The sequence below is a fragment of the Pteropus vampyrus genome, unplaced genomic scaffold, assembly GCF_000151845.1.
Source record: "Pteropus vampyrus isolate Shadow unplaced genomic scaffold, Pvam_2.0 Scaffold19, whole genome shotgun sequence".
Taxonomy (NCBI): Eukaryota; Metazoa; Chordata; class Mammalia; order Chiroptera; family Pteropodidae; genus Pteropus; species Pteropus vampyrus.
The window spans coordinates 15,241,342-15,260,083 of NW_011888800.1; the positions used below are offsets into that span (position 1 = coordinate 15,241,342).

General features: G+C 43.5%; 1 protein-coding gene across 1 annotated transcript in view; it reads right to left on the reverse strand.

The window, feature by feature from the left end:
• The window catches only part of MYO5C (myosin VC), a 91,213-nt gene that overhangs the window by 48,098 nt on the left and 24,373 nt on the right, over positions 1-18,742 (reverse strand). Inside the window, 8 exon segments of the mRNA XM_023527721.1 lie at positions 1,270-1,410; positions 3,540-3,621; positions 7,414-7,679; positions 9,105-9,211; positions 14,151-14,258; positions 15,183-15,264; positions 16,524-16,667; positions 18,460-18,616. Coding sequence (XP_023383489.1) covers positions 1,270-1,410; positions 3,540-3,621; positions 7,414-7,679; positions 9,105-9,211; positions 14,151-14,258; positions 15,183-15,264; positions 16,524-16,667; positions 18,460-18,616 — 1,087 coding nt within the window.

The window sequence follows — 18,742 nt, forward strand, 5'->3', positions numbered from 1 at the left end:
CTTGCACTAAGATCTCATCTCCTCAAACTAAGCTAGTTGCTAAATTCCTTCTTGATAGCTGGTAATTTTAAATTTACCAAGTATATTAAGCCTGAATGCTGTGAATCTAATACTCCACTGTGTTCAAATGACTCCTGCATATTTCTTGTGACACTGGTCACCTAGCAAATGTCTCTGTGGGGTGGGTACAAGTATTTAGCTAGAAGAGGCTACCTTGGCTTCTGTTCCGGAATGTTAGCCCTGATGCCAGCCAGCCCTTTAATCTTAATCACTGGAGGGGCTGAAGCACATGTGGTACCAGAAAGGATAATCTGTGAGAAGAATTATGGAACTGAGAATTCTAGGGAGAAAATGCCATTAGGTCTTCAACATTATAATTTTGGGGAGGGGGCTTGGAGTACAAATAAATCCGTGTAAAAAAATAGAACCTATGTTTAAACATCAAATACAAACTTTAAACCAAAAAACGAATATTGTCCTAGGGATTCTTTGTATTGATGGCCCCATGAAGAACACTGCGAGGCTGACTCACTATAAAGCTGCTCCTCCAGAGGGAAATAACAGAAAACCTCTCAGAACTCATCTCTCAAATTGTATGGTGTTGATTTCTCTTCTACCCCTCCCGATAGATGACTCATAGAATCAGGAAGAGAACCCTAGTTTTGTTAGTCATCAACAACTGGCGTGGGGTCATTGCTGTTTCCATATGCACTCTTCATATACCTACAGACAGCCTCAGAGGGCTCCTCCCTGCTGGACACGGTCTAAGAGGTCATGCATGTTACCCAAAGGTGGGTGACACATGCTGAGTGTGGGAGGCTCACCTGGTCTTCCCAGGTTCCTGTTACGGTCAAAGCATTAATAACCAACCAATTGAGTAACATGTCAGGAAATTACATGTATATGTATATTTTAAAAAATCCACTTTGCAATATGCTCATCCGTTACTACTCAGAAGTTGAAAAAAATCTCAATATTTTAAAGATGAATTCACACCATGAGCCACTTGAGCAAAGGGCTGAATCCTACTCATCTCCAGGTCTATGAGGCCCTTTCGGTAAACAACGCAATATCTAACACAGTAGGTGCTCAAATAAAAAGTTTATAAACAAACATATATCATTTAAAAATTATACCTAAAAACAGAGTTACTTTATTATAGATTCCAAAATAAGCATTATGAATGATTTATGCTGAAATTTTAAAGTTAACACTATGCAGCTGCATTCATCCTATAAAGGCGTAAAACCAATTATTTTAAAATGTTACCAAGCACTCTTCATCCAGTAACTCCAAAATGCCCATTTTTGCTTCAATCAGGTCAATAACTGGTTGGTTGTCATAAAAATCTATCAGAGTCCAAGGGATATCTTCCTTCATATATTCTTCTTGTTCAAGTTTAAAGACATGCTGGGAATCCAGAAGTTAGCACAGAAAGTACAACAGAATATTAATATGTGTTTCCAAAAAGCAGGATGTAAGCATTTGGAAAATATAGATACATGACTGGTTTGCAATGTTTATGGAAGACCCTAAGGTCCAGGGAACCTCCCTTACCCATGATCAATGCAGCTGAGTTCCTAATGTGGGTTTAGACCTCATCCTCCCGCCCAGTCTGAGTGGGTGCCTACATCCTGTCACTTCCAGTAATACAGGTACTCAGAGTGGTCCTGGAGCCCTTCCCTGCTCACGGCACTGCTGCTATCCAGTACAGAGCCAGCCTCTTTGGCCGGGTGGAAGGCAGCCTGCCCAAGAATGCTGGCTGTGGAGCCAGTGTGAGAAGCCAACAACTTGGAGAACTTTGTTTGCTACTTGTTCGGGCCATAAGGGTATCGGGGAGGCTTCCCAGAGGGCTGGCTCAGGCTAATCTTGGCTGCAGGTGGCAGGAGGGAGAAGGGCAGCAAGGAGAAAGCCTGCTATGGAGGAATCCTTTGGGAGCGGCACAAAAGCACAATAGGTGATTGAGAAACAAACGGGGCTTGTACAGACCAGACATAGAGCACAGCAGTGACATGGGGTAACGGGAAAGCACAGCAAGATGGCAGAGGGGGGATCGTGTAAGGCCCTCACATTCTCTAGAGAATTCTGGTCCTGTGGCTTTTTCCTAGGGGCAGTGAAGACCTGTGGAAGGTGTGAGGGAGGGAGGATCGTGATGAGGTCTGGAAAGATAGCTCGACTTAGGTGAGGGATGGCTTTGAAGAGAGCAGGAGTGGAGGCAGAGAGGCCAGTCAGGATTCAGTCAAGCATTCCGTGGTGGCTGGACACTGTGGGAGGTGACGCAGAGGACTCTGGGGGAGGAAGATGAGCGAGAGTGACGAGTTAGATGAAAGTTAGGCCAGGACACTGGGTCGATGCCGGTGGTTTAACCATGAAAAGGAGCACGGAGAGTCAGGGCTCTGAGAGGGGAAGGTGGTGGGTTCGCTTTAACACTGTTGAGCTCCTGGAGGCCACCAGGGCAGGGATCCAGCAGCGGCCAGGCTTATGGAACAAGAGCTGGAAGACAGTCTTCACTAGGGCTTTTGTGCTGACATTTTAAGGTACTACCCCTCCCAGAACGATCTGCACAGTACCAGATGACTCAAAAAAAGAAGAAAAAGAGAAAAATGGAGGAAGAGGAAGGCGAGCAGGAGGAAAATGAAATTGCAGCCTTGATACGCTATTTTCAGGGGGTGTCTTGCATATGCATTATTTTGAGGTTGAGGTGAATGTGTATGTTGGGAACAACATGGCACTAGAGTCGTAGGAGATGGCAGAATCTGCAGATATGGTTTAGTTGTGATGCATATCTATTTGGAAAAACCCTTCATTGGGGTTACTAAATGTTAAACTGCCAAGGAATCCTTGAGAATGCAAACAAAATAGAAACTTGTAATAGGATGACATTTAATGCTTATACATGAATTAATTCTGGAGCAAGGGAAAAGAAAGAAAAAGAAACACATACTGAGTATGATTGGTCTTCTCCTCACAACAGTATTAGGCAGATACTATTGGCCCATTGTTAAAGTGAGGAAAACTGAGGCTCAGAGAGCCCGAGGTCCCAGAGGAAGGAAGTGATAGAACTGAGATTCAAACCCAGCTCAGTTTAAGCAAAAGCACATGCTCTCTGTGATGTCATACTACCTCTTCCCCTGGGGTTCTGTGAGAGAAGCTGAATTTCAAAAGATAAGCAGGAGTTTGCCAGGTGAAGATAAAGGGATGGGAAAAAGACAGGAACAAGGTGGGTTACAACAGAGAGCGCAGCAGGTGCAAGGAGGTGGAGCCTTCAGGAAACTCACTAAATCATTTGGTCTGGGTGCATAGGGGGTCTGTACCCAAGATTGGCAGATGAGGAATTGAAACTAAAAGTTGGCCGGGTAGCTCGAAAAAGAAGAAATAGGATGAGAAGGTGCAATCTCAATATATGGCCACAAGGTGGTGTAGTGGCCCAGTGTACAGCTCTTACTGTTCAGGATTTGGAGAAGCCTAACTGCCTCTTCCTGTGTCTGCTGGCACACAGAGCTGAGAACTAGTTTCAAGAAAGCAGAAAAATCACCTACCAGGTTAAACTGCTGTTGCAGTTTTTCATTAGCGTAATTGATGCAAAACTGTTCAAAGCTGTTCACATTGAAGGTTTCAAAACTGAAATACAGTTTAAGCAAGTTAAAATATAACTTGGAGGACACATACATTTATTTATAGGTCAGTATTTTTTGACAAACTTCATAGCTAAACAACTTGTTATGTTTTCTTAAAGTTTTAATATCCCGGCAGTTTATAAGTCAGCTTTTCCCAGGCTGCCTCAGAAGGAATCCGGCTTGTACAAAAAAGCTACCCTGAGGCAGGCATTAAAACAGGCCTGTCAGAATAGCATGTATCATTTCATCCACACAACACTGACAGCAGCATTATCATCCTCATTTTATAGATGAAGAAATAAGACTCTGAGAGGTTAGAAACTTGCCTAAGGTTATGGTTACACAGCTAGTGTCCTACTCAAGTGTGAGCCTGGCTGAGAAGCAGTGTTCTTTCCTATTCTCCCCCTCTTTACCTGTTGAAAGGAGAGGGAGCACAGATTTGCCTCTCCCAGGAGTGCTTTCATAGTTTGTGGAAGACAAGGGCAAGGTCGTTTAATGCCTATAGCCCAGCAGACCCCAGCAGGTCCAAGACAGACATGGCCCCACCTTCATTTTCAGACATTCAGTCTGTCTCTGGAGCTGCCCTGGGGTTGCGAACACAGAGCTGAGAGGAGGCAGGTGACAGAAACGAAAAGCAGGCTGGAGAGAGTGCACAGTGAGCTGTGCGGGGCCCTTGCAAACAGGACTGTCCAATGGGGCAGCTGCTACTCTGCTCTGACCAGCTGTGGCCATGGATGAATGCAAGTCAGGAAGTTAGACCGCCTGATTCTCAAGAGAAGCCAGAATTCTGGACTTTTATGTGAATAATACCACTCTGTTAAACTTTTGTTGTGGGCTGAACAAAACTCAGGCATTAAATTCGCCACCTGGCAAGGTAAGCACTCCTGCCAGGAGGAAGCTCCCCCAGGGCTTTGGGTGCTAGCATTGCTGCTGCACATCGCCTCACTTAACCCTAACACTGCCCTAGGTGGGGGGCTACAGTGACCCCATTGTTACACGTGGTGGTCAGAGGTGATGGTGACCATGGCAGAGACCAGCAGCCTGCAAATGCCTGACTTGCAATTTGATTCTTGTCTTGGTGCCTCCAAAGCTTTGGTTCTTAATTGCTCTAATCCTAAGGGGTTCCTGCCAGTGCCAACCATGGGTCCCTTGGGAGTCTCACTTGACCGAGCCAGTTTGGCTCAGTGTAGACGTCCTGAGTAGGTTATGGGCCTGAACTTTGTTCTAAACAGCTCCACAGTGACTTGGGGCAGGAGGTGAACCCACACAGCTCTGACAGCTCCTTTCCACACACACTCTGGGGTCCAGAGCCTGGACACCGTGGACAGGCTGGGGCTGGGCTTGGGGAAGAATTAAAAGGGCCTCGTGCTCCATAGCCCAGGCCAAAGGAAGGACTTTCTAGAGCAGGGGTGGAATATCAAGCATCACCGATTATTTTCCTGCCCTTTTGTTCCCCTTCTCTTAAAGAAAGAGCACTCGGAGTTAAAGTTCAAAACCCATGGAAAGACCTAAATCTATGACTTAAAATGCCAGAAGCACGTTAGCTATGACAACACCTCACATTTGAACGATGCTTATGGTTCTTAAGACATCTTTACAATTTCTTCCATTTGATCTTCATAATAACCCTGCAAGACAGGCCCCATCTTACAGATACAGAAACCGAGGTTAGGAGAGCTTCTGCAACTTTCTCAGAGCCATACAACCGGCACACCAAAGTGCTCACGCCCAGCGATCTGAGTCCCAGGCCTTTCCAACTCTGGGTCCAGAGACCATAAACACCCAACTGGCTAGGGAGCCATGAGCCCTCATGCCTTTCCCAATTGAAACTCAAAGTCCACAGCTTCAGCTTTAAACGCTTTCGGTGAGGGTGACTCTTCCTTTGAGGCTGCCTTATTTCCAGGCTAAACTGAGCTCAGTTCTCTCAAAAGTTGCAGGGTGCACATGAGCACATGAGAAAGGCACAAAAGGATTTGTTGGGCAGCAGCACTCTTACTTAAAGAGGGGCACTTATTTTTTTGGAGGGTATACCATTAATTCACTGGTGGCAGCAAGCATGTTACTTTTATAATTTTTGAAAAGGAATTTATTTTTAAATTTAAAATTTAACATGTACAGTAACAAGTTCTTGTGAGTTTATAATTACTCCTGTCTCAGGTTTGCACACTTAGCCAAAAAATTCAAATTCTTTATTATGGTGCTCAATAGGCCCCAAGGATCTGACTCCTTTCTGCCTGCCATCCTCCTCACCCTGCTTCTTGTGCTCAACTGTCCCTCTTCCCTATCCTCAGTTAACCCCCAGCACATTCCCTTATTCCCTTCATGGGGATCGTCCCCATTTAATTGTCCACCTGCCCCTTAAAATTTAAGTCCCCAAAAAGTAGAGCCATGCGTCTGTGCTGTTCACCGATCACACCACAGTGCCTGGCACATAGATATTTGTTGGATGAATGAAATAATATATTCTTAAAATAAAGGTCTATTTATTTTTAAGACATTTGAAAGTTACCTATTCCACCATAAAGAGATTGTTTTAAGCAGGACTTTGCCTTCCCACAAGTCTACTTAAATTACTACTGGCTGTTCACATGCTTTTTTTAGAACAAGAAACAGGAACTAATCTACTAGAGGATCCCAGCAATGTACTGATATTTTACAACTGTTGACATATTAATTGGATGTCACATGTTATTAACTTAAAATCTAAACTAAACAAAGCCCCTCCCTTGAGGCACTGTCTCATTAAGCTCTTTACCTGGACTCGCTTTGCCCCTCTGCCCTCCTGCCTACCCTCCCCCAGTAGGGAACAGCAGGTCACAGAGGCCCAGAGCTCAGGCTCTCCCCTCTACATGAGGAGGGGACTTGAGCTGCTTTTCACAGAGTGTAGGGGACTACTCCCCAATCTGGACAGAATACTCTGTGATATCTTTCATGGGACAATCTGCCCCTTCTCCTATGGGAAAACCCGGGTTGGTCCTGGGAGTGGGGAGGGTTGGGCATGGAGGCCAGGTGCTAACAAACAAAAGTCTGAGTGCTAACAGCCCCTTCAGCCCGCCTCACCTGGCTGGGGCCTTTTGCACTCTCTCTGCTATTCCATGAGCATCTTTAGCATGAGTCTGACCCGGGATTTAGAAAACCAGGTCATAGCAAAGAGAAGGAGGAAAAACAACACTCCAGCGTGGGATCTCTAACCCCACAAGAGTTCCTGGGGAGGGGCTGAGGCAAACAGAGGACTGTCATTATGCAAGAAAGGATGAGGATTTAGGTGTGAAACTGGTTGGTAAAAGGCCTGATTCTGAGTCCTCCTCTGGCCTGTGAGCCTGTGCAAGGTACAGGACCTCTGGGACTGTCATTCCCCATGAAAGAGGAAAGGAATGTCAGGGTTCACACCTCAGGGAGCCTCTGTCAAGAGACAGAAGTGGGTGAGAGCCTCACGCAGCACTGGGAACTCCCACCAGCGGAGTTCCTGAGCCTTGGCTACATCATCTCTAAGATGGGGATAATTATAAGGTTGTTTGAGGAGCAAGTGAGAAAGTGCATGGAAACCATCCAGCATGGTAGCTGGCATATGATGAACTCCTGATGTTGGCAATTAGTAATTTAGCATTTATTTAATACACTAAATAAAAGACACTGTAGCCCAGGAGATAGTACTTAACACCCAACATGAGAAAACAGAGAACACCATCTTTCTGATCACGCGAAACACAAAGGAGAAACCTGAACAAATTGATCTAAAAATAATGGGCATTTGAATTTGAACGAGGAAAGACAGGCTCACTGAAAAGAATCTTACCCATAAATGTCCAAAACACCAATAAAAGTGTGCTGCTTGCCTGAAAACTGCAATGCTAAGTTAATTCTCTCCACAATGAAGTCGAACAGGTGAGCATAGATCTTTTTGGCCAGCGCGTCCCTGGCGTTGACAGCCTGGGGCCTGGTCATGGGTTTCACCACAGTCTCAGAGGTCGTGATGATTTTGCGATTGCACAGCCACTGGGCAACTTTGCCACTCTCCAGGCCCAGGAGCTCACAGAACACCTTCAGGTGACTGTCATCCTCCTTTAAAAACAAATACAAACCCCATCAGGGCTGTCTAGCCACCTAAACCAGCATAAGCCCACCCACCGAGGGCCTTTGGCTTCCGCTCAGGCCTGTGTCAAGTGAGGATGAGCTGGCATGAGAATGACCAGGCCTTTTGAGACAGAGTCAGGCCTGGGAGTAAAGCAGGAGAGGCCACAGTGGCATCGAGCCTGCACCTGACCCTTGGCAGGATACCGCTGCCACTGCATTTCATAGAAACAGTTTTTACTATGTGTTTTCTTCTTTATGTGGATATTGATGAAAATAACCAAACACATACTCCCTACCAGGAATCACTACTCATAATATTTGTCACACAATAGTCACACATATAAACTTACCTCATGTCTATTAAATAAATGTGCCACAAAACTTACACGGGGGTATATTTCCAGAGAGAAAATCAGCACCACTGGTGTTAGATTCAGGCGCATGTCAGGAAGTAGGAGGTGTCCTTTCTGTTTACAACTGTCCAGTGCCCTTAAGGCCCTACTCAGTGGTCCTCAACCTTTTTGGCACTAGGGACTGGTGCTACTACAAGAATCTAATTCCTGATGACTGAGGTGGAGCTGAGGCAATGATGCTAGTGCTGGGGAGTGGCTGCAAATTCAGGTGAAGCTCACCTGCTGCTCACCTCCTGCTGTGCGGCCTGGTTCCTATAAAGGCCACTGACCAATACAGATCCACGCCTTGGGGTTGGAGACTCTTGCCCTACATGACCTGTACCCTCTCTCTCCCTCCATTTTCTGGCCTCTCTGCTTTCACTCCTCTGGATAGAACAAGTTTTTTACTAGTTCTCAAATTACAACTTCTGCCTGAGAGCCCTTATACTTGCTGTTCCCTCTGCTTAATATGTTCTTCCTCAGATACAATTCACTTCCTTGTCTTCAGGCCTCTGCCCACGGCCACTGTATCAGAAAGGCTTTCTCTGAATGCCCTACACAAAAGGCACAGCTCCTCTCCATCTTCTACTTTGCTTTACTTTCCTTTTTAATGGCCATCATCAGCTGCCAGAGCCCATAATTATTTATTGTGTCTCCTCCTCTCCGCTTTCTTCCCCTAGATCATAAGCACTGTGAGGGCCTTCTTGGTTTGTTTTGTTCACTGCTGTTTCTCCAGAGCCTACAATAGTGCCTGGCACACAGTAAGGCGCTCAGTAAAAATTTGCTGACTAAAAGAAAAACACATAGACAATGCATTTTCCCTCTCTTCTACTTTTGCAAAGGGAACAACCTTTACTCTTTGAAGGCAATTCATGGAAACCCTTGCCTCCTTGTTCTCATTAAACTGGTTTCCCCACTGGCCCAATGTGCCTGGTGCTAAAACGCAAAAGCAGGGGATCCACAAGATGTTCTACTGATGACCATCCAAACACAGGACGGGTGAAACAAACAAGTATCTTACACTAACTGTGGATCTCTCATTGCCCACTGCTGTAATCTGCACGTTGCCCAGATGTAGGATGGCTGCCAGGATCTTAAAAACATCCATCTGAAAATCTTTCTTGAAACCTAAAAACAAAAATTTTCCTAAATTAGGAATATTGCATTTCTTCTCTTAATCATGTGTAAGATAACACCTGAATTCTTTCAAGATGCTCTAGTATAATCAGTGCCAAGAGCTGGGCCAGGGAACATGAAGTGGACCCCAGAGAGAATCTGCCTCACTATTCTTTACAGTTTGACTTGGGCAGACACACAATGTAAACTCTACAACCCACCAGGTTTCCCTTTTTGCCATGGCTACTAGGAAGCTCAACACAAAAATATCCAAGTAACAATTTCATGTCAAGTTCTTGGGAGAATCAGCTCTCATTTATTCTGTGATGTACTTGCTTTATTTTTTATTTTTTATTTCTTTTTTGCTTGGGAGCTGCCTGAATAGTGGGATGCTGGATGGATTCCATTTGCCCCTACAGCTCTGCATCCCGCTCTTTGCTCTAGGGCCTGACCTGTCTGGACCAAGGCAATGGGCTCTCATGTCCTCTGGCCTCTGGCTGGGTTTGACCAGTGGGGGCCCTGGCAGGAGATCAGAGAGCAGGAAGACAGAAGGGCTGGTATATCATCCTCTTTTCCTGCAAAGTTGCCTCAGGTTGGCTCTGTCACCGACTAACATGAGGTCCCTGCTCCTGGTCTTGCACTGATTTTCCCCAACCCTTCTTTCAGGCTCCAGTAACACCCTTGTGCCTGAAAGGGAAAGAGCAGCAAACAGCTCTGCTGCTGACCCCGGGTCCCTACTGCCACTTGCAGCTCCCCTGGCCCCATCCACATTGCTACAGTTGCTCCCTTCATAAACAAACCCTCCTTTAACCCGAACTGGAGTGTGCCCCATTTCCTCTCAGGCTTGAGTGATATAGGTGGAATATAAGTTATAAATATACAACATATTTGGTCATCACAAGGGGATCAGCACATTTCCTGGGACTGAAAATAAATATGACCAGCTCCCAGGAAGGATTTTATGTCTGACTCCTGTAAATCACAGCGGAGGATCTGCCAGTTGTGAACAGGGCTTTGCTAGGTCAGGATCTCCGTGCAGAAGTGAGGTGGATGGGGTAAGCACCAGGTGGTCGTAATGACACTGCAGTGAGTCAAGGAGCTTGACAATAGACTCAGGCAGGTGGGGCAGGCTCATTCTGATCGACATCCGTGCTCCCTGGTCTGTGCCAGGATGAAAACTGGAATGTTGACTCACGACTCCCCCTACTCTCTCCAAGCAAAAAAGCAGTGGGCCCTAAAATCCGAGTAAGAACCACCATGGCCACTCACTGCTTCTACCTGAGGACACCTGGAGTATTTGAATAGCGGCTAGGTCACATTCTTAAATAGCTTCAAAACCTACAGAGTCTTCTCTACTTCAAAGATTAAACAAAATCAAAGTTGCAAAAGGTATCAAACGCAAAGTATATGGATGACTCTAGCTCAGTCTGGTGTAGGCATCTGCAGTCTTTCTATCTGGAGTTAATGCCTCCATTTGAAGGACAGGCCTTTAACAGAAATCAACTGCCAGGCCTTCACCATGATAAATGACAGATAAGTGGTGAATAAAAGCAACTAAAAATGCAAAGTTTGGTAATCTTCGCTCCGCCACTCCACTCTGCATGATCCGTAACTAAATTACTCAACTACTCCATGCCTTCCAGAATTGACAAAAGTGAAATAACTCCAAAGCAATGATGTGAAAGAAAAAACTTAAGACCTCAGTTAAGGAATTATCTTCAGTGAGACAAAGTCATACAAAAGCACAGTGACCTGAGTTGGATTTCACAAGGAGTCCTAGCTAGGTCGATTTCCAGGGTGTTCTTTCTGGTAGAGATCTAAATGACCAGGATCAAGGGACGAATTCAACGAGAGTGAGCAGGAGAACAAAGGGAAGGCGCTTTTGATAAAAATTCACCACCTTCTGCTTCTTCAGTCCTAACTTTGTGGTTGGCCAATGTACCTCAGGAGCAGAATGGGAAGGGACTGGAATTCTGTGGCAGGCACTATCCCGAGTACTTTCCACGTCATCTCTCTAACGCTTACAACAACTATAGGAAGTAAGTACTGGTATTATCCCCATTGTACAGAGAGGAAACTAAAGCGTAGAAGGGCTAGGGAACTGGCCCAAGGTCACACTGGGTATGCCACATCTAAGCAGTAGGCGAAAAGACTGTGGCGTTCATGAAGCTGTCTTAGCTTCACCCAGTATGTCTAATGTAGAGGTCCCCTGAAGACTCCATACCAGGTGAAGAAGTTTCAGCAGGTTCCAGAGGTCCATTTACTGGGCATGTTGTGAATTGGATGTGTGTGTTGACCTAGATGACCTCGCTGCTAACCATGCCCATTTTTCTATTCTGTTTCCATAACAAAACACAGGAATGGACAAATCGGCCAACAAGTACTAATCTAGTAATTACCTTTTTAAAAAGGGTGATTTGCCCAGTTGTGTTATAAGTCTATATAAGATTCAAGTTAGGCAGTCTGCCCTTGAGGAGGTCTTCATCTAAATGTAATATCAAGACACAAACAAGAGGACAAGCAGTATCAACAAGGTATTCACCTTGTTAGGAGACGCGCTGTTGAGAACATTGAGATGTTGGAAATGTTCTATGTCTGTGCTGTACAACACAGGAACTATTACTGCATGTGGTTGTGAGCACTCAAAATGTGCTCGGTGCAACTGAGGAACCAAATTTTAAATTTTATGTCATTCTAATTAAAGTAAAATGTAAACAGTCACTTATGCTTGGTTGGTGACTACTGTGTTGGACAGCATGGATCTAGAGACCACAAAAATCAATGCACAGCATGAGATCAGTGATTGTACGAGTCACAGGATGATGGCAATCTCAAAGTTACAGTGAGGTATCTGGTTCCATGCGAGAATCCACTCCGCAACAGTAAATGGACCTTTGGAGCCTCTTCAAACTTCTCCTTTTCCTGGCACGGGGTCACCATGTTTAGACACACTGGGGTGAAGCTAAGACAGCTTCTTGAATTCCATGAGTCTTCTCACATATTACAAGAAGACTCTAAGGAACTCATCAAGTAGTCTCACTCTATCATCTAGGACAAGGGTCAGCACACATTTTTTTATTAGTCTTTGCAGGCCGTGTAGTTGATGTCATGATTATTTAACTCTGCTACCACAGTGTGAAAACAGCCATAGACCATATTTACACAAATGAGTGTGTCTGTATTCCAATAAAACTTTATTTACAAAGACAGGCTGCAATCTGCCGACCTTTGGTCTAGGACATTTTTTAATGATTCACACAGTGAGGTCATGCTTTCATTAAATGTGTACTGATCTCTGATATAGCATGTCACTGTTTATAAACCATTTTAGACATTCTCTCTTAATCCTCACAATATCCCTAACAGCTATTGTGGTAGCTACTCCAAAGATGGCCCTAGAGCCCCACCATGCAAGTTTCCTTTCCATGAGTCATGAGTCTGAGCTGGCCCTGTGACTTGTTTTTTATTTTTGGCATATAGCAGTAGTGGGACTGCATTACTTCTGAGGCTGGTTCATGACAAGCCCTGCAGAGTCCACCTGAGCCTGTTGGAACTGAAACTAGAAGAAGGTAGCCACAATACATGTGGTCCCTCTACCCTAAGGCCAGCATGCTGTGAGGAAGTCCACATGGAGACAGAGAAATGCCCACCCAGTCCCCAGTAGTTCTAGCCATCCCAGCCTATGTGAGAGAAGAAGCCTTCAAAGGATTCGGCCCAATACCATCATAAAAAAGTCCCCAAGCGAGAAGTGCCCAGCTGAGCCCAGTCTACCTAGAATCACAAGAGATAATAATAAATTGTCATTTTAAGCCACTAAGATTTGGGGAACGGCAATAGATAATTGAAACAACTAAATATTTTCAGTATTGTTCCAATGTAGAGATGGGAAAATTGATGCCCAGAGATAATAATTGACCTGTATGAGACGAAAGACCAATCTTATGACACATGAAAAAACTGGAGCAAGTACATGACAACAGATAATTAAGCACTAAATTGTGAGTTAGAATGGCCAGTGGTCAGGCAGTCAGAGGAGAGAGAAGCCATTGGGCCAGCATCTTTAAATAACAGAAAGTAAGTGGGTACAGATTCCACTGCTGTCCTGGCATTCTGCCAGCCATGTCCGGTCACGTGCTGAATTAGCTCTCTGGTCTCACACTGAACGAAAGCTTTGACTGGCAGTTGCATGTAGAAGCCCAGACTAATACAAAATGGGAAAGACAATGACTATTTTGCCATTTAGTAGACAGTTTTCTCAAACATGCGCTCCATGTGAGAAAAGATAGAAAAAGATTGGGAAGAGTATCTGTTTCTACTGTGTTAGCCTCCTAGCGATCAAAAAGTTGCTTTTCCATATAAAAATAAAATGTTTTAAGACCCCTAGTGCAAATTCTAGTTCATTTCTGTACTAGCCATGTGACCTTGAGTAAATCACTCACCATTTCTGTGCCTCAGTTTACCTGTTATAAAATGTGGGAAATCCCAGTGTGTGTTCATAGGGTGGCTGTAAGGTTTAAATAGGTTGACATAGGTAATAAAGTACTCAGGACAGTGCCTGGCTCCTAGCAAGCTCCATACAAGTAGCTGCTATTGTACTGTCGTCAGGATGCCCATGAAGGCCATGTCGAATCAACCTGATACTTCTGACCTGAGTGGGACTTTGGCTTTCGCCAGACTTCTCAGGGCTTATGAGCACCCACAGAGCTTACAGCCCAGAACTCTCCTGGTAAACAAGTGAGCCTGAGGGCAAAGGAGTTGATTTCTAGATCTTTTCAGGGAAAGACACAGTCTTGACCACTTGGCCTCTAAAAATGTCCTCATTGGCTCATCCTAAAATTAAGGTTTATTAGAAATCTTCAGAACACATGCCTGCTGGTCATCTCTGCCTTTTATTTATTTAATTTTTTAAAAGAGAAAATGGCCAAACCCTGGATAGGGTAGTTTCACTTACCCAGGAGTATGAAGGTCTTCTGAGTTTCCACCATGTCGTTTCCATCATTCACACCCTCAATGACAGTGCTGCCTCCCATTCTCGTATAATTAAATTCTTCTGCACTCCCTGAAATACAAAACAAGATTTTTACATCTGTAACACAAAAACTTGGAATACATGTTTATCAAAAGAAGGGACATTCACACTTAATATGCTGTATTAAGCATTTTATACACATTATTCCATTTATTCCTTAGAATTCTGTACTACAGCCTTAGAAGTTGAGGCTCAGAAGAGAGAAGTGACTTGTTCAAGGTCCCATAGCTGATGGTGGGGCAAGAACTTAAACACGGGCCTGATTCCAAAGCTCACGGTTGTTGTTCCCATACCTAACAATTTTATACAGCTTTCTGTGTCAAATTTCTGTATAAATGTCTGTGTTGGTTGTTTATGAAATGTACAACACACATTTAAAATGTACAATTTGATGAGTTTTGATATACATATATACTTAGAAAGCTATCACCACAACCAAGATAATGACCTCATAAACATCTAATATTTGAATAGTAGGTGACCCTTCAAAAGCTCTTCCACATTCGCTATTCACATTCTGTTTAGCAAATAAGGCATGGATATTATCTTAGGTGACTTCATTATTACTACAAATACTACTGACCTTGAGTCATCAAGGAAGTTCAAATTATGATAGAGGTATTCTGTCTCAGAACACGGGAAAATATGTCATACATATTAGAAAAATGACATCCAAGGAGTTCAGATAAAAAGAAAAGTTTGGGGACTTACAGCGTAATCACCCATGGGCTTTGAAAAGAATCTTGAAGTTTAGGGGGCTCCTCCCTCCCTGGATCCATCCACCCATCAGCCTATTCCGTCTCTTCAGTTAGAGGTATCAATTCTACCCCAAAACCCAAGGATCTTATGTCTTTGTACAGAATATTTCTTTAAGTGGTATTACTATAAGAAGAAATTAGTCTAGAATTTAAACCTCTATACAAAAGACTCTTCCACACACCATCCATCACATACCCAATTTAAGATGTTTAAATTCCGACTGCTGTGCAGATGCACAAAGCTGATAGAAAATGTGGTAATTTCGTTCATTTTCCGACTGTAAAAGAAAGAAAAGTTCTGAAGTGACACTAGCCCTTTAATAGTGAAAATGTTAAGTTTTCAACCAGAGGGTCTTAGGGGGCTAATCTGAATTGGCGGTTCTGCTCTAAGGGACCCTGACATCTATGCGTGTTGTTTGCTGTTGTCAATAATGCTGTGATCCAACCTGTTCCCCTTTCCTCTCACAAGGCTTACTGTTACTCTCCTCCTGGGCCAAAACTATGAGAATTTTCTCCATTTTACTGAACGAAGAGCCTTTCTCTCAAACTCCCCCTCACTAGCTCTAACCCCATTCTCTTCCTGATAGGAAAACCAGTCTCACAGCTTTGTTTTTGTGTTCTAGAACTATAAACTGGATTTTTAAACTTGAATGATTTTTTAAGCACTCCAAATTAAAAGTTATAATCTTTTCTCTAGGTCATGCAGCTCACTGATATTGTACCTATACATCAATTTCTTTTTCAGATGGAGGCTCCTCAGAAAATTAAGAATATAGTTACTATATGACCCAGCAATCCCTCTTCTGGGTATCTACCCCCAAAATCAGAAAACATTTATTCATAAAGATATGTGTACCTGTATGTTCACTCACTGCAGCATTACTCTAAATAGCCAAGACACAGAAATAACCTAGGTGTCCTTTGATGGATGATTGGATAAAAAACATATAGTACATATATACAACAGAATACTCAGTCATAAAAAGGTGAAATGTTGCCATTTGTTAAAACATGGATGGATCTTGAGAATATTATGTTATGTGAAATAAGTCAACAGGAAAGGACAAGAACCATATGATTTCACTCATATATGGGATTTAAAACAAAAAGCAACATAGGAACAAATAAACATACAAATGAATGAACAAAAAGACTTGTAGATATAGACAACAGAATGGTGGTTATCAGAGGGAAAGGGGGGTAGAGGGAGGGTGAAGAGAGTAAAGGGGGCCAAATACAAAGTGACAGAAGGAGATGAGACTTCAGGTGTTAGCACACAATAAAGCACACAGATGTATTAAAAACGTGTACACCTGAAATTTATATAATGTTATTAACCAACGTTACCCCAATAATTTTAATAAAAATTTTTTTAAAAATTTGCTTTATGAAATAGAAAAAAAAACACTGCAAATGAAAGATAGGAAAATTCTATTTTCCAAGTCACAGAACATTGTAGGTTGTCTAGAGTATATGAATGGAAATAATACTTAAAAAGTCGGGGAAGAGAAAATTTAAATAATATTCTTATTCTTACTTGAAAGACAACTCTAGATTTCTCCAGCAGATAAGTTCTCATATTGGCTCCTATAATTTGATTTCTGTCATCGAAACTGATTTCTGTGTATTTCCCAAACCGACTACTGTTGTCATTGCGGGTGGTCTTGGCATTTCCAATAGCCTACAAAACATAGGACTCTCTTGTAATAATGACATTAAAAAGATCTTTGCATCAATATTATTGGAACAGTTTCAGTAAAATCGGATCTTGCATGTGGGGCAGTGAGGAGGTCTGATTAGCAAAGGAGGTCAGGGGTTCGGGGAAAAGCAGTCCGAGGCTTACAGGGAACATGACACACCGTTAGCCTGCCATTCAAGGCTCTGCTTGATCTTGTTCAGAGACACTGAGCAGGACCAGACAGAGCACAGGTTCTGGTGTTTCATGGCCCTAGGTTCTTTTTCTACTAACTGTGTGATGCTAGAAGTTATTTCATCTTTTCAGGTCTTAATTTCTCTATGTGTAACATGGGAACAATGAGCATCCTGCAGAGCTGGGAGGATAAAGTAAGAAAATATAAAGTGCCTCAACATATCCATGCCCCAAAGATGCTCAATTAGAATTCCACATCTTTCATCCAACCTTTATTTCTATCCTTAGCCTTTACCCCTTCCCTACTCAAACTTTCCACTCAACCAAAAGTCTGCCCTCTCCCATCCCTCCCACAGTCTGAACATGATTTTTGCTTTTGACTTCTATGCTTGAATTCCATCTCTTCTGCCTATCCCCTCCCCCTTCCTGAGCACCCTCAGGAAATACCCTTCTTATGCCCATACACTGCACTTCCTGATCAGGTCATTATACTTTATCACAACATATATTTACTGAGCATCTGCTATCAGTCAAGTGCTCAGAATGCAAAGGTGAACTGAGTAGACATGGTCCTGCCTTCACGGAACTTACAGTCCAGTGGGCAAGACCAACTCTAAACAAATAATCACACGAAATTATCCACTGGGCATTTAAACGTGCAGTGCCTCTTGATAACTTTCCTCTTCTCTTCTTAGATTGTGGGTTATGTTTCTACTTAACTTTAAAATGTGCTTATGTTAGAGGAGGCTTAAAACTTGGGGACTGGGTCTTATTCTTTTCCATTACTTCCCATATTACCTGGCATAGTGGCTCAAATAAGACAGGTGGTCTGATAAATATTCACTGAGGATTTTGATTTGAGAAAATAGGGACAAGATATCTAGGAATCTAATGCTCTTAATTACTTGCTACATTTCCAAATAAATCCAAATCAATCCTCTTCCCATTTTGTGAGGCAGCCAGAGCTGGCCTTTGGGCCCTCTCCTGAGCCTTTCGGATGTCCTTTCTTCCTTGAAGGCTGCCTCCTTACCCCTGGGTGCCATCATAGCTGGTCTTGCCCATACCTCTCTGACTGTCAGTGTTATGCTGATGAATTAGCTGCCGGGGAGGAAGAAGAGCCTTGATATGTGGCATTTGCCAATTTGTAAGGTGTAAATACTCCCACCAAGACTGATTTCAAACTACCATAGGTTTAATGACAGCTTGCAAAAAAATTCCTGAATATTTAACAATAAGTTCATGAAAGCTGGTGCCTGTTGGCTGGAGAACTCCACCGGTCTCAGTGTACCAGCCGTATCTGTGGTTGAGGAAATTTCCCACAGGATGTAATGTAAACAGGGGACTCCTGAAATCTGATGGCAGAATTTCTAGCCCAGAAGGTGAAAGAAGAGAGCCTTGGAAGCAGCAATCTCTGCCCCAACCTCCTTCAAATCTCACTGGATAACAGCCTTCCAGGCTAACCTCCCATCCTCACTTCTTTGATCTTTAAAGGGTGGGAACTATAGTTCGCCAGGACAACACACACACACAAACCAACCCACCTCTCCATCATCACATGCCACTGCCTCCGAGCCGGCTCCCCACCCCTCCACAGGGTACACACCTCAGTTATGGGGTTTGATGCCAGAACCTTGTCCTCCACATGGGCTTTACTGCTCGACTTGCTGACGGTGGCAAAATACCTCATGGCATAGCGAGCAGACACTGTCTTTCCAGCACCCGACTCCCCGCTTACAATTATTGACTGATTTTTATTGTTTCTAAAGGAAACGAAAGTTTTTTTAATGTTCATTTTAATGTTCATTTCTTCCTATTAAAAAAGGCAAATACACTCATTAAGAAAAATGCAGACAAGTTGGAAGAAGGCAAACTTTGTTTCATCACCC